At 44.8% G+C, this 27,465-nt stretch overlaps 2 protein-coding genes across 4 annotated transcripts; both read right to left on the bottom strand.

Annotated features, from left to right (window-relative positions):
- Positions 1 to 4,852: 4,852 nt before the first annotated feature.
- LOC109909265 (integral membrane protein 2C) lies at positions 4,853 to 10,995 on the bottom strand. The gene is made up of 6 exons (XM_020508330.2): positions 10,712 to 10,995; positions 8,781 to 8,927; positions 7,145 to 7,333; positions 6,922 to 7,032; positions 6,416 to 6,563; positions 4,853 to 6,299 (listed from the first exon to the last, which is right to left on the bottom strand). Exons 1-6 carry the CDS (start codon positions 10,805 to 10,807, stop codon positions 6,208 to 6,210), a joined length of 783 nt encoding a protein of 260 aa, XP_020363919.1. The 5' UTR covers positions 10,808 to 10,995; the 3' UTR covers positions 4,853 to 6,207.
- Positions 10,996 to 11,260: 265 nt separating this feature from the next.
- Positions 11,261 to 22,856, bottom strand: LOC109909266 (calcium-binding protein 39). Of its 3 annotated transcripts, none has more exons than XM_020508332.2 (9): positions 22,650 to 22,856; positions 19,285 to 19,447; positions 18,017 to 18,181; positions 17,336 to 17,454; positions 14,925 to 15,093; positions 14,655 to 14,714; positions 14,155 to 14,220; positions 13,641 to 13,784; positions 11,261 to 13,536 (listed from the first exon to the last, which is right to left on the bottom strand). In XM_020508332.2, the coding sequence occupies exons 2-9, from the start codon at positions 19,396 to 19,398 to the stop codon at positions 13,348 to 13,350; spliced, it is 1,026 nt and encodes a 341-aa protein (XP_020363921.1). In that variant the 5' UTR covers positions 19,399 to 19,447; positions 22,650 to 22,856; the 3' UTR covers positions 11,261 to 13,347. The 3 variants fall into 3 exon arrangements, with proteins under 3 accessions (XP_020363921.1, XP_020363922.1, XP_020363923.1); XM_020508333.2 differs by having other exon boundaries at positions 22,655 to 22,836; XM_020508334.2 differs by having other exon boundaries at positions 11,278 to 13,536; positions 22,708 to 22,856.
- Positions 22,857 to 27,465: the final 4,609 nt, after the last annotated feature.

Raw genomic sequence — 27,465 nt, forward strand, 5'->3', positions numbered from 1 at the left:
TCAATGTGGAGGCTATATACAGGGGGGTACTGGTAGAGAGTCAATGTGGAGGCTATATACAGGGGGTACTGGTAGAGAGTCAATGTGGAGGCTATATACAGGGGGGTACTGGTAGAGAGTCAATGTGGAGGCTATATACAGGGGGTACTGGTAGAGAGTCAATGTGGAGGCTATATACAGGGGGTACTGGTAGAGAGTCAATGTGGAGGCTATATACAGGGGGGTACTGGTAGAGAGTCAATGTGGAGGCTATATACAGGGGGTACTGGTAGAGAGTCAATGTGGAGGCTATATACAGGGGGTACTGGTAGAGAGTCAATGTGGAGGCTATATACAGGGGGGTACTGGTAGAGAGTCAATGTGGAGGCTATATACAGGGGGTAACTGGTAGAGAGTCAATGTGGAGGCTATATACAGGTGGTACTGGTAGAGAGTCAATGTGGAGGCTATATACAGGGGGGTACTGGTAGATGAGTCAATGTGGAGGCTATATACAGGGGGGTAATGGTAGAGAGTCAATGTGGAGGCTATATACAGGGGGTACTGGTAAGAAGTCAATGTGAGGTATATACAGGTGGTACTGGTAGAGTCATGTGGAGCTATATACAGGGGGTACTGGTAGAGAGTCAATGTGGAGGCTATATACAGGGGGGTACTGGTAGAGAGTCAATGTGGAGGCTATATACAGGGGGTACTGGTAGAGAGTCAATGTGGAGGCTATATACAGGGGTACTGGTAGAGAGTCAATGTGGAGGCTATATACAGTGGTGTACTGGTAGAGAGTCAATGTGGAGGCTATATACAGGGGGGTACTGGTAGAGAGTCAATGTGGAGGCTATATACCGGGGGTACTGGTAGAGAGTCAATGTGGAGGCTATATACAGGGGGTACTGGTAGAGAGTCAATGTGGAGGCTATATACAGGGGGGTACTGGTAGAGAGGTCAATGTGGAGGCTATATACAGGGGGGTACTGTAGAGAGTCAATGTGGAGGCTATATACAGGGGGGTACTGGTAGATAGTCAATGGGAGGCTATTACAGGGGGTACTGGTAGAGAGTCAATGTGGAGGCTATATACAGGGGGTACTGGTAGAGAGTCAATGTGGAGGCTATATACAGGGGGTACTGGTAGAGAGTCAATGTGGAGGCTATATACAGGGGGTACTGGTAGAAGAGTCAATGTGGAGGCTATATACAGGGGGTACTGGTAGAGAGTCAATGTGGAGGCTATATACAGGGGGGTACTGGTAGAGAGTCAATGTGGAGGCTATATACAGGGGGGTACTGGTAGAGAGTCAATGTGGAGGCTATATACAGGGGGTACTGGTAGAGAGTCAATGTGGAGGCTATATACAGGGGGGTACTGGTAGAGAGTCAATGTGGAGGCTATATACAAGGGGTACTGGTAGAGGTCATGTGGAGGCTATATACAGGGGGTACTGTAAGAGTCAATAGTGAGGCTATATACAGGGGGTACTGGTAGAGAGTCAATGTGGAGGCTATATACAGGGGGTACTGGTAGAGAGTCAATGTGGAGGCTATATACATGGGGGTACTGGTAGAGAGTCAATGTGGAGGCTATATACAGGGGGTACTGGTAGAGAGTCAATGTGGAGGCTATATACAGGGGGGTATCTGGTAAGAGAGGTCAATGTGGAGGCTATATACAGGGGGTACTGGTAGAGAGTCAATGTGGAGGCTAGATACAGGGGGTACTGGTAGAGAAGTTCGATAGGGGAGTAGGTCATGTGGAGGCTAATACAGGGGGGGTACTGGTAGAGAGTCAATGTGAGGCTATATACAGGGGGGTACTGGTAGAGAGTCAATGGTGGAGGCTATATAACATGGGGGTACTGGTAGAGAGTCAATGTGGAGGCTATACTACAGGGGGGTACTGGATAGAGAGTCAATGTGGAGGCGTATATACAAGGGGGTACTGGTAGAGAGTCAATGATGGAGGGGGCTATATACAGGGGGGTACTGGTATAGGTCAATGTGGAGGGCTACAGGGGTACTGGTAGAGCCAATGTGGAGCTATATACAGGGGGTACTGGTAGAGAGTCAATGTGGAGGCTATATACAGGGGGGTACTGGTAGAGAGTCAATGTGGAGGCTATATACAGGGGGGTACTGGTAGAGAGTCAATGTGGAGGCTATATACAGGGGGGGTACTGGTAGAGAGTCAATGTGGAGGCTATATACAGGGGGGTACTGGTAGAGAGTCAATGTGGAGGCTATATACAGGGGGGTACTTGTAGAGAGTCAATGTGGAGGCTATATACAGGGGGTACTGGTAGAGAGTCAATGTGGAGGCTATATACAGGGGGTACTGGTAGAGAGTCAATGTGGAGGCTATATACAGGGGGTACTGGTAGAGAGTCAATGTGGAGGCTATATACAGGGGGTACTGGTAGAGAGTCAATGTGGAGGCTATATACAGGGGGTACTGGGTAGAGAGTTCAATGTGGAGGGCTATATACAGGGGGGTACTGGTAGAGAGTCAATGTGGAGGCATATACAGGGGGGTACTGGTAGAGAGTCAATGTGGAGGCTATATACAGGGGGTACTGGTAGAGAGTCAATGTGGAGGCTATATACAGGGGGTACTGGTAGAGAGTCAATGTGGAGGCTATATACAGGGGGTACTGGTAGAGAGTCAATGTGGAGGCCTATATACAGGGGGGTACTGGTAGAGAGTCAATGTGGAGGCTATATACAGGGGGTACTGGTAGAGAGTCAATGTGGAGGCTATATACAGGGGGTACTGGTAGAGAGTCAATGTGGAGGCTATATACAGGGGGTACTGGTAGAGAGTCCAATGTGGAGGCTATATACAGGGGGTACTGGTAGAGAGTCAATGTGGAGGCTATATACAGGGGGGTACTGGTAGAGAGTCAATGTGGAGGCTATATACAGGGGGTACTGGTAGAGAGTCAATGTGGAGGCTATATACAGGGGGGTACTGGTAGAGAGTCAATGTGGGCTATATACAGGGGGTACTGGTAGAGAGTCAATGTGGAGGCTATATACAGGGTGGTACTGGTAGAGAGTCAATGTGGAGGCTATATACAGGGGGTACTGGTAGAGAGTCAATGTGGAGGCTATATACAGGGGGTACTGGTAGAGAGTCAATGTGGAGGCTATATACAGGGGGTACTGGTAGAGAGTCAATGTGGAGGCTATATACAGGGGGTACTGGTAGAGAGTCAATGTGGAGGGCTATATACAGGGGGTACTGGTAGAGAGTCAATGTGGAGGCTATATACAGGGGGGTACTGGTAGAGAGTCAATGTGGAGGCTATATACAGGGGGGTACTGGTAGAGAGTCAATGTGGAGGCTATATACAGGGGGTTACTGGTAGAGAGTCAATGTGGAGGCTATATACAGGGGGGTACTGGTAGAGAGTCAATGTGGAGGCTATATACAGGGGGGTACTGGTAGAGAGTCAATGTGGAGGCTTTATACAGGGGGGTACTGGTAGAGAGTCAATGTGGAGGCTATATACAGGGGGTACTGGTAGAGAGTCAATGTGGAGGCTATATACAGGGGGGTACTGGTTAGAGAGTCAATGTGGAGGCTATATACAGGGGGTACTGGTAGAGAGTCAATGTGGAGGCTATATACAGGGGGTACTGGTAGAGAGTCAATGTGGAGGCTATATACAGGGGGTACTGGTAGAGAGTCAATGTGGAGGCTATATACAGGGGGGTACTGGTAGAGAGTCAATGTGGAGGCTATATACAGGGGGTACTGGTAGAGTCAATGTGGAGGCTATATACAGGGGGTACTGGTAGAGAGTCAATGTGGAGGCTATATACAGGGGGTACTGGTAGAGAGTCAATGTGGAGGCTATATACAGGGGGGTACTGGTAGAGAGTCAATGTGGAGGCTATATACAGGGGGTACTGGTAGAGAGTCAATGTGGAGGCTATATACAGGGGTACTGGTAGAGAGTCAATGTGGAGGCTATATACAGGGGTACTGGTTAGAGAGTCAATGTGGAGGCTATATACAGGGGGTACTGGTAGAGAGTCAATGTGGAGGCTATATACAGGGGTTACTGGTAGAGAGTCAATGTGGAGGCTATATACAGGGGGTACTGGTAGAGAGTCAATGTGGAGGCTATATACAGGGGGTACTGGTAGAGAGTCAATGTGGAGGCTATATACAGGGGTACTGGTAGAGAGTCAATGTGGAGGCTATATACAGGGGGGTACTGGTAGAGAGTCAATGTGGAGGCTATATACAGGGGGGTACTGGTAGAGAGTCAATGTGGAGGCTATATACAGGGGGTACTGGTAGAGAGTCAATGTGGAGGCTATATACAGGGGGTACTGGTAGAGAGTCAATGTGGAGGCTATATACAGGGGGTACTGGTAGAGAGTCAATGTGGAGGCTATATACAGGGGGTACTGGTAGAGAGTCAATGTGGAGGCTATATACAGGGGGTACTGGTAGAGAGTCAATGTGCAGTAGAGATAAAGTGACTATATGCATAGTAGTAACAGAGAGTAGCAGCAGCGTTAAAAGGGGGGGGGGGCAATGAAAATAGTCTGGGTAGCCATTTGATTAGATGTTCTGGAGTCTTATGGCTTGTGGGGGTAGAAGCTGTTTAGAAGCCTCTTGGACCTAGACTTGGCACTCTGGTACCGCTTGCCATGCGGTGGCAGAGAGGGCAGTCTATGATTAGCGTGGCTGGAGTCTGACAATTTTTAGGGCCTTCCTCTGACACCGCCTGGTATAGAGATGCTAGGAAAATTAGTCCCAGTGATGTACTGGGTCGTACGCAGTACCCTCCGTAGTGCCTTGTGGTAACAGTTATTTAGAAAGAACAAGGGATAGAAGCCCCTGGGTGTTTTAACTACTTTATTCACAGAGAAGACTTCACCAGCAGACAAAATATACAGACCTGTCTAAGGTATATATTAGCATATGATATAATAAACTCCTTCACAGCAATCACTACTTTAGTCCAGTCTCTGACTCTGGACCAAGGCTTTAAACGTGCTCTTAGAAAAGATTCTAACAGTGCGGTTTATCCTTAGAGAAACACACATGCAGGGTGAAAAATAAATGACAGAATTGAACTAGAATGACTCAAAAGCATTGATAAAGAGTGCAAATGAAGGGGGAGAAGCTCGACCTCCCCTGAAATAAACAATACGAGGTGATGAGGGGCATCAATAAGGAGGGAGAAACATTCTGACACGTTCACAGGGAGAAGCTCGACCTCCCCTGAAATATAAACAATAAGAGGTGATGAGGGGCATCAATAAGGAGGGAGAAACATTCTGACACGTTCACAGGGAGAAGCTCGACCTCCCCTGAAATATAAACAATAAGAGGTGATGAGGGGCATCAATAAGGAGGGAGAAACATTCTTTGACACGTTCACAGGGAGAAGGGCAGCTTGGCTGGAAATAATCTGGTATAATATTACATAACTACATTAAGTGTCATGTACATGATTCTATACTTCTGAGGCCTTACATACAGGAGCAAACACACACAAAGACTAATAATGGCCAATTTGTCTACTTCACTTTGTAGGGACACTGGTTCTTAACTCACTTTGTAGGGTTCTTAAACTCACATTCATGGTTTCCTTTACTTTGATAGGGTGACTGAGCTAAAGAAGAAGAAATACAAAAGAGAAGCATGAGGTGTGCTGGGGGGGGGGGGGGGGGGTTGTGACAGACAAACAGTGAGACAGAGAGCAAGAGAAAGCTGAGAGCGATGCGACAACATTAGGTCAGGCGGTGGCTGACAGTAGCAGGATTTCACGCGCAGTAATTTCAAGAGCAGGGAAATCAAGTAGTCGCCATGACAACACTTGGAAACTGTTGTCTTCCCTGACAACCAAGGCCATCACAGTTTTCTTAAGTGGAAAAACCTCCCTATACCTCCCTATCATAATTGGCTTAGTGGTTCTGCTACATGAAACTATTTCATCCAAGGTAAATTACAGAGAAAAACATTATTATTGCAGCCAGGAAACACAAGGAAAACCTCACTACTGACAATTCCTAAAATAAACAGTGTGTTTATAAAGAAGATAGTTAGACATATGGAAAAAAATAACAAAACCATAGTTAAAGTGCAACTGAATGGTCATTCTAAGTATCTACACAGGGATGCGCTACAGTGGCTGGAGAGGTGGCTGTGCCTTAGGATGTCGTGCCAGAAGGTCAAGCTGAGGTAACAGTTTACACTCCATCACAGATGACCGTCTCAACCACAAACGTGTTCTCAAAGTGGCGGATACGATGGCAGTTCGCCACTTCCCGTTTGTTGATGCCTACAGGTCAGACAGTGAAAGACTTTTATTAGACAAGAGAATAGGTAGACCATTCAGACCCTGAATGACCCGCACAACCTTAATACAAATCTCTGAACCCCCCCCTTCCGACTCACGTCTGCGGGTGCGGCGTTTCAGGCGGTATGTGTCCTTGCCGTTACACAGGCGGTAGATGAAGGGCCCCAGCTGGCGCATGTTGTGAACCCTCCCTGTCACAAACATCTCCTCCTGGATAATGTAGGTCTGGGGCAGGTATGTCCCCTTCTAAACACAGGGGGGGGGGGGTGGACAGGTTTAGAGTTCAGAGAGAATGAGAGAGACTATTTGCACATCATTATAACACTGTACATAGCCATAATGACATGTCAAATGCCTCCATTCCTTTGAAACTTGTGAGTAATGTTTACTGTTCATTTTTTATTGTTTATTTCACTTTAGTTTATTATCCATTGCACTTGCGTTGACAATGTAAACATGTTTCCCAGGCCATTAAACCCCCTTCAATTGAGAGAGACAGAAAGACAGAGGCAGAGAGAGAGAGACGGGGACAAAGAGGGAATAATAAGCTGTGGAAAATGATGGCATCTCAAACAGAAAGTGAGAGAGACAGGCTTTATGTTACCTTAACATTGACCAGCAGTTCCCAGAGGTTCCGTGGGGGCATAACGATGGTGGTGTTGAGCTCGATGACATAGCATTTGTCCAGAGCGATGTCATGGTAGGCAGTCAGTCCCTGGTGACAGACAGAAACTAAACTAAATAAAACTATGCATGTCAAAAACCTGGCCGATTGACTCTACATCAGGTGTGTGGGTACGTGCGTGGATGTGCCTAGTCCTCCTCACCCTGTGAAAGTCGTGGATGATGTCAGCAGGGTCGCTTCCTCCAAAGTGGGGCACAGGCACGCTGATCTGCTCATAGTTGTCTTCCAGGTAGATGCCCACGTTCTCCTCCAGCTCCTGTCTGCCTCTCAGAGGGGCGTATACAGAGTCCTCATAACGAACCCTGCAGTGGAACAGACTCTCCTCTGGGATCTAGGTCAAGGCACAGGGGAACCGTTAGCAAGGCAATCACTAACTATCATCCTCATTATCACAGTCACTGCTATTATTGAACGTTTCATGGTCTCAGACTGGGAAAGAAGGACCAATGTCTGATAAACAACTGACCTCAAAATGTACGTTATACCACCACCAGAGACAGTTAAACCAGGATGCACATTTAGAAATTCAACATCAGAAGACCCACTACATGTGAAGTATGTGGACACCTGCTCGATCAACAACTCATTCCAAAATCATTCATATGGAGTTTGTCTCCCTTTGCTGTTATAACAGCCTCCACTCTTCTGGGAAGGCTTTACAGTAGATGTTGGAACATTGCTGCAGGGACTTGCTTCCATTCAGCCACAAGAGCATTAGTGAGGTTGGGCACTGATGTTGGGCGATTAGGCCTGGCTCACAGTCGGTGTTCCAATTCATCCCAAAAGTGTTTGATGGGGTTGAGGTCAGGGCTCTGTGCAGGCCAATCAAGTTCTTCCTCACCGATCTCGACAAACCATTTCTGTATGGACTTCGCTTTATGCACAGGGGCATTGTCATGCTGAAACAGGAAACGGCCTTCCCCAAACTGTTGCCACAAAGTTGAGAGCACAGAATCCTCTGGAATGTCATCGTACTGTATGCTGTCGCGTTAAGATTTCCCTTCACTGGAACTAAGGGGCCTAGCCCGAACTATGAAAAACAGCCCCAGACCATTATTCCTCCTCCAACAAACTTTACAGTTGGCACAATGCAGTCGGGAAGGAAGCGTTCTCCTGGCATCTGCCAAACCAAGATTTGTCTGTCGGACTTTCCACTGCTACAGAGTCCAATGGCTGTGAGCTTTACGCCACCCAACGCATGGCATTGCTCATGGTGATCTTAGGCTTGTCTGTGGCTGCTCGGTCATGCAAACCCATTTCATGAAGCTCCTGACGAACAGTTATTGTGCTGATGTTGCTTCCAGAGGCAGTTTGTAACTCGGTAGTGAGTGTTGCAACCGAGGACGGACAATTTTTACATGCTATGCGCTCTAGCGGTCCATTCTGTGAGCTTGTGTGGCCTACCACTTTGTGGCTGAGCCGCTGTTGCCCCTAGACATTTCCACTTCACAATTACAGCACATACAGTTGACCAGGGCAGCTCTAGCAGGGCAGAAATTTGACGAACTGACTTGTTGGAAAGGTGGCATCCTCTGACGATGCCACGTTCAAAGTCCTTGAGCTCTTCCGTAAGGCCAGTCAACTGCCAATGTTGGTCTATGGAGATTGCATTGCTGTGTGCTCGATTTGATACACCTGTCAGCAACGGGGTGGCTGAAATAACCAAATCCACATTTTTGAAGGGGTGTCCACATACTTTTATATATAGTGTAGGACCAGAGGACAGAGCGATATAAGAGTATTGTCTCATGCTGTCACTGGATGTAGGTTCTAGGTACCTGGGGTATGAAGTAGTAGCGGTAGACATAGATGGAGGCCAACACCAGACCAGACATGAAGACCACCAGGCCAAAGGTCAGGCAGCATAGGCCATTCAGAGGAGATCTCCCTGAGCGCAGAGGCAGAACCAGCTCCTCCTCATCCTCCTGACAGGGAGAGACACAGGGCCACATACATAAACACAGGCTAGTGTCCTGTCCAGGCAGTGTACTTCTACAGCAGGCTGCCTCACTCTACAGAAGAAGCTCAGACGAAGCTTACTGGTAAGGCTTTGGTACTTGTTGAAAAGCTAGTGTTTCACAGATATTCTATGGAGGCACATCACAACAGGGCAGACTAAGTCAGGTGGGGTTAAGAGTGCATTATGTTCCTGGTCTTAGATAGAATAAATCTGCATGTTTTAGCAGTGGAACAGCAACGTGGGAGGCAGAGATGGATAACAGAGTGGCTAGTAACATGGCACTTCTAAAGACAGAGAGTAACACCACCCCCAGTCTCTCACCCCATCTGCCTCTGTCACACGCTCAACCGGTTTGTTGGCAGGGTGACACGGGTTGGCAATAGGCGCACGATTGTAGCCTACACCGCTCACGTAACCATTCATGATAATTAACATAACGTGATGAATGTGAGCAGAAATCCTTTCTACCGTATATGTGCAACTACGTGGGTGGATAGGTGGGTGTACAGGTACATTTATCCTAGAGGATGAGCTCTGTGCATAGGAGACAACAAAGCAAGCTATTCTTAGCTGGTACTTGAAAATCTCCTGACACGGCTATTGCCTATGTATGAAAACAGCTCACAGACTATCAAAGCACAAATCTTAGTGTTATGACAACCTGTGGTGAAGGATAAACTAGGAGAGAAGATGCACAAGGATGAAGGGATAGACTAGGCATCATTTTCGCTGTGTGTGTTTTCCCCACAGAGACTTTTACCATTGTTCTTCCCTGCTGATTGAGATAGGAGGGCCTTAGATTATCGTCACATTTTCAGTCAGTCTGTCTACATTTCCAACAAACACTATATTATAGAAGGTAACTGCCAATTTACCCTTGAGATAAAAACAGGCACACATGCAGCCTAATTGGTGAAGATGCATATTTCAAACCTTTGATCGAATACTTGTCTCAGGCTTTCATTGTAGTTCATTACAGAATGCAGGGGGCTGACTGAAAGAAATGCATATTTTATTATTTTATTGGATTTGAAACAGCAGGATGCTGAGAAGCCAAGCTTTCCTTGAACGACTGCATCACAAGTTGAGGACTGTAGCCTACTGCTGGCACAGTGATGCTACTTATTAAATATGAACTTGCATGGCCAGCAGTAACCTCCATCTGCCATTTTGTCTGCTGCCTGTTTGGTAAACATGTTTTTATTGTAATCCAGTCACATTTTCCAAGAGATACAATAATTATTCATAACCCACAGCCAACATTATAGACCTATGTTTAAATAACAATTTGATCCTTCTTGGTTTAGGTTCTTACAGCTAAGAATTTAACTCCAATATTGACAACATTAGAGTTAAATTCTCAGAGCCTAACGTTGGCCTAAATAATTTATGTCAATAAAGCTAATCGGTCTAAGAACATCCACTTAACTATGTTCAATAGTAATGTTAGCAGTTCCCCTTTATCCGTAGACTATTTGGCAAAATGTCCACTAAGAGCTCGTTAGCCGCAGAGCATCGTTTTATTTCCTTATACATGACAATGGCTGCTCTGCTGTCAAATAACGTTAAAATGCTCCTGTTACGTCGATGATTGTACCGGTAAAATGCCCTGCAGACGCTTGACAGCCCACCACGCGTAACTTCATAATTGCTGGAAGTAGCGCTAGCTAGCTATGTTTTATCGAAGGGCACAGCACACAAAGCGATATATGTTGCCAACCACAACAGAGAAATGCATCACTAATTTACCATTGGATGGGTTATGAGAATGTCGGTTTTGTCGCCATCATTCTGCTCCTTCTCGGCTTTCTGTCCCGCGACGGACTGGAAAGTGATCTTCACCATGGCTGTCCCTGTCAAAGACTGGTCGGGTGGGTTTCGATTCTTTCTAGCTACAGTAGCTAGATCCCCTTTCGTATGCGAGCCTCTTCTGTTGTTACCGATACAATATAGCTGGTGGTATCAATCTACCGGAAGTTTGACTTTTAAGCCCACTTAAAGGCACAGGCACTGGAATGAGTTACGTCTACGTGATGATGAGTAGTGTGTGAAGAGTACCGTCCGTGAAAAAAAATAGAGAAAGGGGGAACTGATAATTAGGCGGTATCATTAGCACATTCTGTTTATAAAAAGAAAAGGCTACAATAGCCAAGTATCCATGGCTAAATAACGCACACGTCGTCAACATCCAGGATAGGGTATATACCGTAAATTGAGTGCTTGTGTGCTGGATAAAAAAAAGATTTTACTCTTCCATACATTCAGCAGACAGATACAGGAAAGGACAATGAGAAACAATTAACACTGAGCAAAGGTTAAATTTATTCCAAATGTTTTTCATTTATTTATGTTTAGATGGTAAGGCCAAAGCCTTTGACACTACTGAAAGCACCCACACATTCAATGTGCTGGGACTGGAGTCAAAGGTTAGACATAGCCAAATAATTTCAAGCTATCTCAAATGTTCATTTGTTATTTTTGGAAGAAAATTCCAGTACAACATTGCTTGTAGAGAGTACCATGCAGCCAGTAGAGGAACATGCAATTTAAGTATGCATTGAGGAATACTGGTCTCTGTTGGTTTGCACAATGAAATGGTTGATCTGCCATCTATTGGGATATCTTGAGCTTTCAGTCAAAAGCACTTGGCTCAACACTACTCTCTGACCATATCCTTCACTGCAAGTCAACATGTCTTTTGAGTGGTATATATGCAATATATTCATATCATCCAATCAACTCCATCCCTCAAATAAATACCGTGTTTCAAATGGCAGATTAGCGCAGTCAGTGTAAAGTAAACATTTAAACAATCTCCAAAGAACATACTTAATGCTCTGGAATGGTACTGGAATTTCAACCCCAATGAAAAAGGCTCAAACTGGGTGGTAAAGGGGAAACATCTGAATGTGCCAAGTAATTGTCAACTCCTGAAGCTCACTAGATATGGTGCAACACCACCAGACAGCAGTGAATATCATAATAAACCAGAGTGGATGAGTGGGGGGGAGAATGATGAGATTCTCTGAAATCCCCCTCAACCCCCCCCCCGGATCAGAATCCAGTTGGGTGATGGAGGGCGTGTTCCTCTACCCAGGCATCGCTGACACCTGCCAGTTCGAACTTACAATGCTTGTATCGGATATATTTTACGTATCAGCTAACCACATGTTATAGCAATCTCTCAGTGGATGACATGGCACGCAACCATTGGTTGATACATGCAACGTCTGAGCAGGGGAAGGTGACCATTGGCTGGCTGCTCAGCACAAACACACAGGCTTGATGTTTTAGTTATCACCTTGCCCCATCCCATTCCCTCCTGGCCTCCCCTCCACCCCACTGTCCTGGCACCCCAGCACATTTTAGTCGTCCGAGTTACTGAAATACAGACGGAAAGAAAAGAGGATTAAGAGATCTGGGCTAATACCATTACATTCCCCAGCTGTACTAATTATTAGTAATGTCTTCTAGGTTAACAATGTAAGAGCTGGCCCTGGCTGGACATTATGTACAAAGAAGAACCAGCCACCATTTAAATTCAGCAGTAAAATGAAAAGCAAAAAAAAAAAAGACAGATTTTTGATTAGAATTACCGAAAAACTTGATTTAAGGTAAAATATATATATTCATTTGTCAATGTTTCAACAAAATCTACAAAGCAAAAATAAAAGTCATATGTACATGTTCACCCTGTACCAGAACAAGTCAGCCCTGTACTGAAATAATATCTAGCATTTAACCCATATCATTCGCTTTGTGCTGTTTCACAACACACCAATAGCTGCATGGTTTGGTATGAGGCCACTGGAGAGCCCATTTCAAAATGTATCACTGTTGCTGCTGTATACGATGAAAGCATAGATAAGAGTTGTAGCTGGTACGTGCTTTTTGCAGACTGTGACACTAAGTAGACAGGGCCAGCGTTTAGCCAAGTACAGCGATTTATCGGTCACATTCGAACAAGGCATGCAACCATGCTCACTTTGCTAGTACCTTTTCATCTCAAGGTTTATGTTGATATTATAGCACTACGTGTGTGTCAGAAGTCTGCATAGCACTCAAATGTAGATTTCATTGTTACTATGTTTGAATGACCTTTGTTGTGTTGATATTACCCTTCCACATGTCTTAATGTAGAAGAAACAAGCAGCATCTATTATGTTCATCTTTTTAAAAGGAGATACTGGAAATAAAAATGGAAAAAAATAAAATAAATCGAATGTCCGTTGCATTGAACAGCAGAATGAGCGGGAGACTTCTTGATGACCTGATGTGGGCGTGTAATTTTTTTTTCCTCCTCAAAATGGTGTAAAAACCAGAACAGCAGCGGCTGCTGATGAGTCCGTTATCCAGATGTTGTCTGGACCCCTTAAGCCCCTCCCTCAGGCCTCCTGGGGGGACAGCCTCTTCAGATCTCTGATCTGTTTGACCAGGTACGTCTTTTCATCATTGAACTGTTCGTCCTCCGTCCTGTCGTTCTGGAACTTGGAGAGGAACTCGATGAGTTTGGTCTGGTTCTTCAGAAGAATGTCCAAGATGGGCTGTGTCTTGTTGGGGTTGGCCACAAACACCTACAGGGGAAGGAAGAGGAGAAATTATTCTTACAATCTAACTAAACTCATCAAATTGCACCGCCTGCTATAGCCTTGTGCTAGTCTCTCGTTTTTTATTTTACCTTGAAGACATGGAAGGCCTCAAACTGGATGTTGCGGCTTTTGTCTCGAAGAAGGTTCATCATTAGCTTGAGGTTCTCTGGCTTGCTGATGTATTTCGTCATGATGGTGAAATTGTGTCGATCGAGAAGTAGCTCTCCCAGCAACTAGATTGTTTCAGTGTGACAAAAAACATTAAGTAATAAATTGCAATTAGTCTGTGGTAGGTGATAAAGTAATAATTAATTTAAATGCCAGGTTTAAAACAAGATTCAGCTAAAACTATATAAACAGTTGGGTTTACACAAGGCAAAGTGAAGATACTGCTATGCATTGGCAAAAATAAGAGGCCGTTACCAGGCAGATGAAATGTATCGAAAACCTACTACATCCACAGACTGATGCGACATCAGTCAGCTTGGTGATATTCAGTAACCAAACACCATGTAAGAGATCATCTATACTGAGCCCTCAAAAACAGGTATACATACAAATACAATTGACAGCTTTTTATGACAACAGGACCAACGTTCTTACCTTGAGGGATTGCCTTTTAGTCACGTAGTTCTCAGAGTGGAGTAACTTCTCATATTCACTGAAGAACTGGAGGGAGGGGAGGAGAAAGAATCATAGTGAATGTCAAGCGCTATTTCAGAGTGCATCTGCTTGTTTGCAAACTCGGTGAGAAGCCAACTAGTGACATTCTCACACCGATAGACAGGGAGGTGCCTTGTATTCAAAACAGCCACAGTGTCGAATGCCTGTTTTTTTTGTTGTTAGGTACTGAGTACTGTGCTGCCAAGGTCATTTCCATATTCCCTGGTATACTTTTCATGGATCTCAGATGTCTCTGAAATACTCCGTTGTCAGGCTGGGGTTTAGCACAAATAAACTCAGCTTATCCTGGCGTGACCTCAGTCTTAAAAAGCTCTGTTAACCAGGACAGGTTGCTATTCAGAAAAAGGAGAATTCAAAGAAACGCGTCATGGAGATGTGTCCTCGCCGGGTTACATTTCAGCACGATGTGGAGGACTTACCCTGTCGTAATGCTGCTCCAGGAACTCTGCACTCAGAATCTTGTGTCTCGTTAGCAAGTCCTGGAAGAGGAAAATATACAGGTATTTTAACCAATGAGCTAAAAATGCAGGCCCTCTATCTAGGTCCCAAGAAAGCCACGGTCCTAGGGGGTCTGAGATACTAGGGGGTCTGAGATACTAGGGGGTCTGAGATACTAGGGGGTCTGAGATACTAGGGGGTCTGAGATATTACAGTTCTGAGAAAAACCGCAGTCATTTTGGAAAACTCACTTTAAAAGTGGCGAATGCGTCTGAAGCGATGTCGAACGTGGACATCTCCACGTATCTGAAGAAGTCGTAGAACTGCTCGGCCCCCAGAGTGATCTTGGCCAGTGGCTCGTGCCTGATACACTCCCTCAGCATGATGCCACAGTTCAAAGCGATCTCTGGAGACTCGTACCTACCAGGTGGACATTTGAATAGGAAGGAGGTATCCCGTTATTACGACGCAAGTAGGGTTGGGCGATGTCAACCTTAGTCCTAACGTAATTATGTACCGATAAAACATTGACATACAATGCTATCGCCCCCTATTGCCCCCCCCCCCAAACAGGTATATAAATATTGAGCACACAGCCATGCAATCTTCATAGACAAACACTGGCAGTAGAGTGGCCCGTACTGAAGAGCTCAGTGACTTTCAACATGACACCGTCATAGGATGCCACCTTCCGAACAAGTCAGTTGGTCAAATTTCTGCCCTGCAGGAGCTGCCCCGGTCAACTGGGGCACAAGTGCTGTTATTGTGAAGTGGAAATGTCTAGTAGCAACAACAGCTCAGTTGTAAAGTGGTAGGCCACACAGAACAAGACCGCCGAGTGCTGAAGCGCAACACTCACTACAGAGTTCCAAACAGACTCTGGAAGCAACGTCGGCACAAGAACTGTTCGTCGGGAGCTTCATGAAATGGGTTTCTATGGCCAAGCAGCAGCACACAAGCCTAAGATCACCAAGCGCAATTCCAAGCATCGGCTGGAGTGGTGTAAAGCTCGGCGCCATTGGACACTGGAGCAGTGGAAACACCTGCCCCAATGCATAGTGCCAACTGTAAAGTTTGGTGGAAGAGGAATAAAGTTCTGGGGCTGTTTTTCATGGTTCGGGCTAGGCCCCTTAGTTCCAGTGAAGGGAAATCTTAATGCTACAACATACAAAGACATTCTAGATGATTCTGTGCTTACAACTTTGTGGTAACAGTTTGGAGAAGGCCCTTTCCTGTTTCACCGTGACAATGCCCCCGTGTACAACACGACATCCATACAGAAATGGTTTGTTGAGGTTAGTGTGGGAGAACTTGATTGGCCTGCAGAGCCCTGACCTCAACCCCATCGAACACCATTGGGATGAATTGGAACGCCGCCTTTGAGCCAGGCCTAACGCCCAACATCAGTGCTCGGCCTCACTAATGCTCTTGTAGCTGAATGGAAGCAAGTCCCTGCAGCAATGTTCCAACATCTATTGTAAAGCCTTCCCAGAAGAGTGGAGGGGGGACCAACTCCATATTAATGCCCATGATTTTGGAATGAGATGTTCAACGAGCAGGTGTCCACATACTTTGGTCATGTAGGTTATAAGACTACATCATGGGCTGGATAGAAACAGTCTACCGTCTTCACAACTGGATAATAATTGCCTCATAAAAACAGGAAAATAAACGTTGTTTCTTCTATCTATCATAAAGCTGTGATTGATAGCCTATGCCTAGTCTTAGGCTATAGACACTCATCTCTGTTATTTATGAACACCACAACTTTAGGACAACTCCTTCGTAGGCTACAATATTTGGGAAATAAGCTGATGTTCCCAACTTTAAATTGTCGTAAAGCATTTAAACCTCGCTTGGAGGGATATTCATGGTCTGCACTGATCATTTCTTTCTTAATAAGCTTAAACTGGTCATTAGATGTTTCTATAGGATATTGATATGCTTTGTTCTCCCTCATTATTAGTCCTCTGGCTAACTTGTGTTTTTAGGCGAGAAAAAGTACTTTGAAATGGAACTCCTTTACATTCATTGTTTGATTGGGAAAAAGACATACATAAAACAATGAAGCATTGCCAACAGTCATTCATATAGCCTATCAAATAGAGAAAGAGAAGAGAATACAGGCTAAGCTTTTTAAAAACAGCTAAGTACAAGATAGTTCAGGAGTGTCCGGTACTTTAAAAAATAATGATCCATTTCTGACTGTAAAAACACCAGAAAATCAGTTCCAAGTGATTTTACTATAAGAAATCTGTTCAAGAATTCCCACACATAATAGAGACACATCGTATACAAATGTAAGCAAGGTTTGAAATGATTGTGTATTAGTCACACACATCTGTTTGGGTTTCTTTCAGTAAATTTGCAGTCTACAAATGATTTGTAATTATGTTCTGGTCCCCGACCATCCACTCAATAAAAAATAAAGAAATCTGCCCATGGCTGAATCTAGTTGATGATCCCTGATATAGGACATTGTTAAGTCTCCAGTTATTACTATCAATATCTGCTTTCTGTCAACTTCTGCAATAGTTATCTTTCTATTTCGATGCATTTAATTATTTTGTATTGAGACAATGTGGTAACCAACACAAAAACACGACACCCAAACATTGTAAATGACAGGTTGTAGTGTGAGTTTGGGCACCCCAGGCCTCACCCTTTGAGCAGCATGAAGAGAATGTTCTGCTGAGTACAGAGGTACTCCACCGTGGGCGTCCGCGTCCCGATCTGACGCCTCAAGATGTTGTTGAAGATCTGAGCCACATCCTTCTTACCCTGATGTTGTACAGAAATGACATGAAGCAATGTCAGAAAAGTGTTACAAATCCCAAAGGGTCAGCCATAAAGTTTTTCTGAAGCTAAATTCTGAATTCAATGTTCTTATACATGTTATGGTGATAAAAACATTCACGTATTAGTATCATTGCGTTGTTTTTGCACCCATTATCAATTTCAGCCTCTCTATAGCAGGAATAGCTAAGACAGATGTCTCTTCTGATGGGTGAGAATGACCCAGACCAACTGAAGGATGTGGAGGTTGAGCGTGTCAAAGAGGAAGAGGAGAATCACACCACACTGACACACTGAGTGAAGTCTACACACACACACACACACTGCAGTGAGGAAATGTCCCTGTGAAAGCATGTCCATGTGCCAGTAGAAGAGACTGAACACAGTCAGTCTCGACTCTTTCTGTACAGCGACACAAATCGGTCTCTCTCATCTATATCACTCCTCCCAAAGGAGACTCACCTTTCTAGTCAGCATCTCAAAAGAAATCTCTCATATCCCTGCATCTGTCCCAAAGACAAACAAACACAGTGTAAAAGTGTTTCACCTCAAAGTCGATGAGCTGCAGGTCAGCTACGAGGGTGCTGAGCAGGCCGCTGTTGTAAAGCTCCTGGGCCAGCTGGGCCACCGCCTCTGTCTGGGGCTCCTTCTCATTGGTGCCGTACAGAATCTCCTTCATCGCCACGAGGCTCTTAGACACCTCCTCCGTGGCCTGGACACACACAGAGCCAGACACAGATGAAATGAGCTCTCTACATTATATAAGCTAGCTCTCCATCAGTCACCATACTGTTTCCTCTGACCTAGCTAACCCCTAACACCCACCATCCCATGTTGTACTGAGATTATCCCATCATACACTTTCTTCAGAGTGTAGAGATGGCTTGTTATGAAAGGAAACCCTCAACAGGTTGTTGGGACCAATGTTTCTAGTCAAACATGACAGGCAATTTCTTTTGTTCATATATATTTTCAAAACACAGATACCATATTACACCTGGGGTCCAACCCTGTTCCCAGAGAGCGACCGTCCGGTAGGTTCACACTCCAACCCTGTTCCCAGAGAGCGACCGTCCGGTAGGTTCACACTCCAACCCTGTTCCCAGAGAGCGACCGTCCGGTAGGTTCACACTCCAACCCTGTTCCCAGAGAGCGACCGTCCGGTAGGTTCACACTCCAACCCTGTTCCCAGAGAGCGACCGTCCGGTAGGTTCACACTCCAACCCTGTTCCCAGAGAGCGACCGTCCGGTAGGTTCACACTCCAACCCTGTTCCCAGAGAGCAACCGTCCGGTAGGTTCACACTCCAACCCTGTTCCCAGAGAGTGACCGTCCGGTAGGTTCACACTCCAACCCTGTTCCCAGAGAGTGACCGTCCGGTAGGTTCACACTCCAACCCTGTTCCCAGAGAGCAACCGTCCGGTAGGTTCACACTCCAACCCTGTTCCCAGAGAGCAACCGTCCGGTAGGTTCACACTCCAACCCTGTTTCCAGAGAGCGACCGTCCTGTAGGTTCACACTCCAACCCTAATCTACCACACTTGATTCTAATAATTAGTTGGTTGATAAGCTGAATCAGGTTAGTTACAGCTAGGGTTGGAATGAAAAACTACAGAAGGGTAGCTCTCCAGGAACAGATTTGGAGAGGCCTGCCTATTTATTTATTTACACTGTAGTCAATTCAAACTCTTAGAGGGAGGGGTTTGAAATTCCCCACTCCATCGCTTCCATAGAATTTCTGAGGTCACTAATCAAGTTAAGAGTAGTGGGAGAGAGGTATAACTAGGAGGTACTGTCTGTATGTCTTTGTGTTTACCTTCTCAGCCTTCTTGTCAGAGATGTCGTGTTTCTCCAACACCGTCATGTTGTCCTTCAGGTTCTTGACGATGTCCGCCGGCGACTTGTGGGACTTGCCAAAGGGGAACGGCATGGTGGTGGTGGTTACCGTGGTAGACCAAGTAGCGAGTGCACAGTCCTACCTATCCACAGGAAAGAGAGAAAATATCAACTGGAGATGATAAATGAGAAAGAGAGAAAGAAAGGGCTCTGCCGAGAAAGACTAAACCAAACTGTGACAGTTGTTCAAACTGCATCAGTACAGACTCAGAGAGCTCAGTGAGGAGGAGCCAAATCAGTAAAGGCACTAACAATGTGACTCACTATTCATCATGTATCTTTGTATCAGTATGATTCTACTAACTCACAATTCATAACCTACTGACTCACAATTCATAAGTCATACTGACACTAAGATTCATAGTGCTAAGAAACAACAGGATGTAGAGGGGCAGGCTAAACAGATTGATCTGAAGACAGGAAACAGTTAAAAGAGGTGGAAGCAAAATGTTGATCCTCACCCTCATACTGAGATTTGATATTACTCTAATATCATTACTCTAATTGTGCATGAGGTTGTTGAAAGGGCAGGCTAACTGCAGGAGTTGTGTTTACTTTATCTATGGATCAAATTGATTGGTTTTACTGACCAGTTGCATCATAAGAGGAGGTGACATGGAGACATGACTGATTGTAATCATTGACTACCACTGACCAGAGGTAGAACGTCCACTGCCCTACCCTACTCCAAAGGGGCCTCTACATGACCCCTTCTAGTGTTGTTAAGGTCACAGAAACCTCCATTTACCGGTACTTCTCCCCACTAGTGTAAACAACACAAACCCACCACATATTCTCTCACACACCCCTCCCCAGACAAACTGTAAGGTGCTTATAACCGTATCTAGAGCAGTGAGAGCCGGGGGAATACATGAGCCCCTCAGTGGGACACGTGAGACCTTCTCTCACTGAGCTTTTATCTAGGGCAAGGGATGGGCAACTGGCGGCCCTCGAATTCCCAAATTTAACTAGGCAAGCCAGTTAAGAACAAATTCTTATTTTCAATGATGGCCTAGGAACAGTGGGTTAACTGCCTTGTTCAGGGGCAGAAAGACAGATTTTTACCATGTCAGCTCTGGGATTTGGGTTACTGGTCCAACTCTCTAACCACTAGGCTACCTGCTGCCCCGGTACTATGCTGTATCACCACTGTTCAAGGTGTCAATCTGACATCAGTGGTGCTACATTTGTCGAATAAGGCAGGGTTGAATTCACACCACAGAGGGATGGGTGCAGTTTGTATGTAAAGGGTGCAGAAAGGAGACTTACTTAAAATGTCCCCCATTTTAGAACATCCATGACAATGCAGCTAGTCCAAAATAGCTGAGGAACACTGAAGTCCCTTATATTATGGAGTTGAGTTATTAATAACAGGTTGCGTGATTTGATAGCAACACCATTGAGTCCCCTCAGGCGATACTTGTAAAAATCTAAATTCTTAAAAATGCCTACATGTACCTAAGTTTGTAACTAACTGTGGTTCTTTCACTGGGAATACTGAAATTCATACTTTCATTGAATACAACCTACGTTCTCCTCGTTGTTGCTTAACTGGAGACGCAACAGCCTTGATGTACTACGTAAAACAGATTCAGTTGGCACAAGCACTTTCACACGGAGTTGAGCAACACAAATCAGGAAAGTAGGTGGTTGTAGTCGATAAAAATATTGATTGATGGCAACTCAATGTTGTTGCCGTCAAATCACACAACCTGTTATCAATAATCAACTTCTCCTCGATATAAAAGAGAAGAGTTGAGCATTCCTCAGCTATCAAAACGCAACATGGATTCCAATAGCACTGTTATGTGTACAGCCAAGACCAGTGAAGTTACTCCCAGAATGTAGTGGATAATGAACGAGACACAGGGTGATGTACCAGACCAGTCAGTCAGTCTACTTTGGCAACACTGGAGCCAAGAATATAACCAACTAGCACTAAAGCAAGACCTAGCCTGGTCATATCTGATGTGTCCCATGTTAACAGATTAAAATAGAAACACAGACACCCGCCCCTGGTTTGAACTGAATCTCTGGGCACCTTTCGACTTCACCAAGTGTTCAATCCATATTTCACTCGCAGGCTAAAGTTAATTAAATGTAGGCAGCACTCCTCTACTCCAGGGTTTCCCAAACGTTTTGGTTTTTGCCCTAACACTACACAGTGGATTCAGATAATCAAAACTTGATGAGTTGGTTATTTTAAATCAGCTGTGTAGTGTTAGGTCAGAAACCAAAACGTGGATGAAGGGGAGGCCCCAGAACTCCGCTCTATTCCAACGTGACCCCCTTTAGTTATTAGAATGATGTAGATAAGCGGACAAAACAGATGTAAAATGTTTAAAGTGGTTGGTTAAGTACTAGATAGAGAATAACGAATTCACAATTGTATCTGTGCAGATTGCATACATAGCCAACTAGCAAGCAGAGTGTCTTTGGAAACAATTGTGGTGCATTTCCATGATTTTGGTAACGTTAATAGTACGTTCAACTCGTGCGATAATGGTAGCCTACTAGACTGGTAATGGTCCCTAATTTAACTAGTAGTACGGGCTAGCATTGGAGATAGACATTGGAAAGAAGAGTAGTGTAGCTAGCAAGTTGGAAGACAACGTGTGCAGTTGCGAACTATGAACTACCAAAACATTCTTGCATCACTCGCTCATTGCTAATGTAGCTTAGCTAACATCAGCAAGCGCTAAAACAGGGAACCGCCCTCGTTATCCATGCCATGGAGCCTCAAAATAGGGTGTGTGGTGCAGATGTCAGCCAGCGTCTGCGCACAATATTTCGTGTTGGCTAATTGTAAACTGCTAGGTAGTGTCCACAAAGTCGTGCAATCCTGCCAACTGACGTCTCATATTGTGGTCCATACGGGAGGCCTAAATACACAACAGGCCTTTAAATATTACTAGTTAGCTCGCTTGCTAACTTAACTACCACAACGGCAATGCTGTCTGACTAGCTAACGTTAACCAGAAATCTAGTTAGTTGGCTAGCTAACGTTAGCTGGCTATAAGAGCGCCGGCTAGCTAGTTACTGTACTAACTACTGTAGTTGAAGATAGTTAGGAAGATCACAACATTTGCTTGCTATTTTTTAAGTTCAAGGTCTTGAACGTCTCGTGTAGCAGCTAACAAATAACGTGAAAAGCTTTGACAGGCCTCCGCTAGCTGGCTAACGTCGATAGTCAGACAGATAACTGCCTGGCGTTAGCGAACATCATTGGCCAATGCAGGCAGGCCAGCTAATTGTGTCATCCAAATGACAAATACAATATCAAACCTTACAAACTCGATCGTATCACTCTCCACGGATGTCTGAAACGCTAACGACTATGTACCGGTTCGTCCCGTTGAATTAGAGGCTCCTTTGTTTTCCTTATTTGTCGCCTCCCCTTGTTTGAAATGTTGTATATTTCCTAGTCCTTTATGTGTACGAGTGCGACTGGTTTAGCAATGTGTTGGGCATCGAGGTCTACCGCCCCACGCTGGTCGTGTAACGCTATAACATCTGCACATGGGGCCTCGCGAGTGTCCACAGGGAGGCGCTCATGCACAAGGAAGAGTGCATGAATGACTCCAATTATGTATATAAACATACTGTATGTATATCATAGGAGGCTACTGAGGGGAGGATGGCTCATAATAATAGCTGGAACGGCGCTAATGGAATGGTGTCAAGCACATGGAAACCATGTGTTTGATGCATTTGGTACCATTCAGCTCCAGCCATTACCACAAGCCCATCCTCCCAAATTAAGGTGCCACCAACCTCCTGGGGTGTATATATAAATTATTGGAATCCACACACAACTAAAGAGGGCTATGTTGAATCCGCACACCCTAGACAAAAAGTATGTTTGGTGAGCAATTCTGCATGCAAGCTTTTTCTCTTCATACTTGACTTTCCCTTCAGGCACAACCTTATAAAGCCTCTTGGCTCCAGGAGACAAATGTGTACAGGTCTCCCAGAGTGAAGAGGCTAAATCTTATAAAGTTGTAATGAATGAATAGGACCACTCTATTCTACTAGCTATGGAGCCTTCCCAAAACCAACACTGGACAAAAAAAATAAAAAATGACAAGACCTGCCAATCTGAACAAAACAAACAACAGGATGGGATTTTATGTTTATTGAAAAATAGGATGAAATAAATCCCTGGTGTGTATGTGTGTGTGTGTATGTCTGTGGGCGCACATTTGTGTGTGTGTGTGTGTGTGTGTGTGTGTGTGTGTATGTGTGTGTGTGTGTGCATGTTTTTGGGTCTCTGGTTGCAGTGTGATGAAGATTTCAGTTGCAGCATTTCTGAGAGCAGCCTCCACAGCAAAACATCTTCCTCAGACATCTGATAAAGCTGTGAGGGAGACAGTAACCACTGACATGAATGTAACAATACGGACACTACTACAACACTTCAAAATTGTGAGTCACACCCAGTGGAGGTTGCTGAAGGGAGGACGGTTCATAATAATGTCTGGAACGGAGCGAATGGAATGGCATCAAAAACATGGGAACCTTGTGTTTTATTTATTTAATACCATTCCACTGATTCTGCTCCAACCATTAACTCAAGCCCGTCCTCCCGTGCCACCAATTTCCTGTGGTCACACCATCCTTTACTACCTCCTTTTATGTGTCCTGTCTGTCTGCTAGCTTTTCCCTCCCTCCACTATATAATTATCTTCTGTCTACTTAAATCTCACTTCTTCTCGAGGGTCTTGCGGCATTTCTTCCGCTCCTCTGTCTCATTCTCCTGTTCCTTCTTCTCCTTTACCTTCACTTCTTCCTTCTTCTCTTGCTTCACTTGGAACCTTTCCTCATCAGGCAGGATGATCATCTCCTCTACCTCCTCATAATCAATCTCATTAGGCAGGATGATCATCTCCTTTACCTCAACATAATCAATCTCATCAGGCAGGATGATAATCTCCTTTACCTCAACATCAATCTCATTGGTTTCTCCTGACAGATCTCCATTAGTGTCCTGAGAAACACAATACAACATTGAAACATCTTTCCAGTGCAGATATAATCTGACAAATCTACACTAGCTTTCCTCAATGTGACACCATGTGTGTGGATCTGACTGACAGAGAGAGTGGGAGCCTGGTTCTTATCAGGCTTCTAACCAGTACCGGGGTTTCAGTCCTGTCGGTGTTGCCTGTCTGTCCTCCCTCAGTCTGGGTGGAAATGGGTGGCAGATGCGTGGTCTGTGGCCATGCCAGGGTGGGCAGTGGAACCTTCAGTGGGGGCAGGCGATGGGGGAGAGGGAGGGGTGGAGCGGCGGTGGTCTGGAGGCTAGAAGGAGGGATGATAACGGGGAGGAAGAGGGGGGCAGTGGCTGTAGTAGCGGTCCGTGGAGCAGCGGTCAGAGAGACAGAGGTCAAGGAGGTCATAGTCACTGGAGTAGGTGACCTGTAGTTCTGACTCTTGATGGGAAGATTAGAGGTATAAGATTAGTTCACATTATTAATCACAAGATCACAGTGACAAGATACAGCCCACTGGACACAGACGTCAGTTCAACATCTACTCCATGTTGGTTCAACATAATTGTCTTGAAATGGCATGGAAACAACGGTAATTTAACCATTGTGTGTCCAGTGGGAGTACATGTGTATCCAAACCTAACAGGTCTCACATGCTGGGAGAATATTGTAGCTGCAGTAATGAATCAGTAATTAATATATGTCTGTATTAATACTGTATGAATCCAGGAAACAACCTACCACTGACTCAAGTGTAGCGAAGTCATTCTGCATGAGAGGCGAGACAGAGGTGCAGGGTTAGATTATGTGGCTAAACCTACCAACTCTCACAGTCTCACGTCAGAATTAGACGTTCATCCATGTTTATCAAACGTCAACTTTCAAAGTTGTTCCAAATGTCAAATTTTGAAATGTTTAAGGTTAAGTTTAGGCATTGACTCCAAATGGTTAAGGTAAGGCATTGACTCCAAATGGTTAAGGTAAGGCATTGACTCCAAATGGTTAAGGTAAGGCATTAACTCCAAATGGTTAAGGTAAGGGTAAAGTTTGGGATAGGCTTAAAACAAAAACATAAAAAACAACTTTCTATCGCTGGAATCAAACTTGCAACCTTCGGAATCAGATGCTTACACCTATTTGCCATTCCTGTCCGCAACACCCTAGCAAAACCGAAACCTAGTTGAAGGTAACAGTGATCAATGTTGCCCCTAGTGGCTGGTTTCCACGTCATCTCCTGACATCCTCAGACATGGATGGACATTGAATACTGACTTGTATAATGGGTGACCTGGCTGGGCTAAACATAACACGCATAATGCATTTTTATAAAAACCTAACAAGCCTCCAACATGAGTTAACCCAATCCAAAATACTGCTGCAATACTGAAGGCTATGAGTTAACCCAATCCAAAATACTGCTGCAATACTGAAGGCTATGAGTTAACCCAATCCAAAATACTGCTGCAATACTGAAGGCTATGAGTTAACCCAATCCAAAATACTGCTGCAATACTAAAGGCTATGAGTTAACCCAATCCAAAATACTGCTGCAATACTAAAGGCTATGAGTTAACCCAATCCAAAATACTGCTGCAATACTGAAGGCTATGAGTTAACCCAATCCAAAATACTGCTGCAATACTGAAGGCTATTATAGTTCACAATGTGAATTGTAAAGAAACCTGAATGCTATTCTTCCCTCCTTGTTCTTGCCATTATGCCAGCTGACCTATAGCATGCTGTGGTTTGTGGTGTTACCTCAACTTCCACAGCGGCTATTTTCTGCACTCTGTTCAGCATGGGTTCGATGCCCTCCTCCAGCTCTCTCCAGTAGTTTCTGAAAGAGCCCACGACTAACTCCTGCTGGAGCTTCCAAGCATCCAACATCATCTGGTCTTGCTTGATCTGCTTTCTGATCATGTGACACATGTCGATGTCTTGTACTTTCTCAAAACCTACAAACACATTTTGGACTTTGTCCATGAACTCCGCAGCCGTTTCCTTGTCAATTTTCACTGGCTGCGCATTTTGACCTCCTTCACTCTCTTCCTCTTCTGCCACCTTTACTATTTGGCCAGCTCTTCTCCCATTCATTACCTTCTTTACTTTTGGGTGTATTGATCTTTTTCTGTCTATTCTTCCTGCAACCTCTAGCGCTGGCTTCATCAATCTCTCACCCTTCCCAAACCTCCTAACCATCCTTTCAAAATCAATCCTCTCCTCCAGCTTAGCTTCCTCTTCATTTTTGTTCACCTCCAGAGCTCTGTTCAGGGTCTGGCTTAGGGATCCCAGGTCTTTGGTGACCTTCTCATGGTAGTAAGCCAGATCATCCTTCAAGTATCTCATGGTTCTCTCTCTGGCTTTAACCAACAGGGCCTTCTCTTTCTCCTTCTCCTCACATAGGGGGACTCTCTGTATCATTCACACACACACACACACACACACACACACACACACACACACACACACACACACACACACACACACACACACACACACACACACACACACACATACACACACACACACACACACACACACACACACACAAAACACACACACACACACACACACACACACACACACACACACACACAGGGGTCAGCAACAGGTAGTTTAGTTTTTGGTGAAAAATACTAAAATCATCAGGAATTCAGCTAAAAATGTTTTTAATTCAAGGAATTTGTTCACAACTATTCCCACTAATAAAATAAGAGACATACTGTATGTGATCGTGTCTCAATGTAATCAAGGTATGAAATTACTGTTATTTTCAAATAAAATTTCTTTAGGGTTTAGTTGTGGTCAATTTGCAGTGTACAAATTATTATAATGAGGTGGATATAACAAAATAATAAAAAAAATACTCAATCATACACATTACTATGGTATTATGCAAATAGTTACAGCCACATTAAAGTTGACGAACACAGTGGAACACACACACACACACAAACTATAAGGTCATGCTGCAGGACTGGAGTCCTACCTGTGTGTGTGACAGGCAGTTGATGGTGGTCCTGTCAGGTGAGGGTGGTATCAGGCTCTGTTCCACTGGGTCTCGGTTCTTAGCGATGGGCTGCAGAACACCCGTTGGTGTCATAGTCACC

This window comes from Oncorhynchus kisutch, linkage group LG18 (genome assembly GCF_002021735.2).
Source record: "Oncorhynchus kisutch isolate 150728-3 linkage group LG18, Okis_V2, whole genome shotgun sequence".
In the NCBI taxonomy this organism is placed as follows: Eukaryota; Metazoa; Chordata; class Actinopteri; order Salmoniformes; family Salmonidae; genus Oncorhynchus; species Oncorhynchus kisutch.

Excerpts from the sequence above, each read along its gene's own strand:
- LOC109909265 (XM_020508330.2), bottom strand. The coding sequence starts at position 10,807 with ATGGTGAAGATCACTTTCCAGTCCGTCGCGGGACAGAAAGCCGAGAAG. Across the intron at positions 7,033-7,144 it reads TCATCCACGACTTTCACAGG|GGACTGACTGCCTACCATGA; the intron begins GTGAGGAGGACT and ends GTCTGTCACCAG. Across the intron at positions 6,564-6,921 it reads AACTGCTGGTCAATGTTAAG|AAGGGGACATACCTGCCCCA; the intron begins GTAACATAAAGC and ends CCCTGTGTTTAG.
- LOC109909266 (XM_020508332.2), bottom strand. The coding sequence starts at position 19,398 with ATGCCGTTCCCCTTTGGCAAGTCCCACAAGTCGCCGGCGGACATCGTC. Across the intron at positions 17,455-18,016 it reads TGCAGCTCATCGACTTTGAG|GGTAAGAAGGATGTGGCTCA; the intron begins GTGAAACACTTT and ends GTACAACATCAG. Across the intron at positions 14,715-14,924 it reads ACGCATTCGCCACTTTTAAA|GACTTGCTAACGAGACACAA; the intron begins GTGAGTTTTCCA and ends TTCCTCTTCCAG.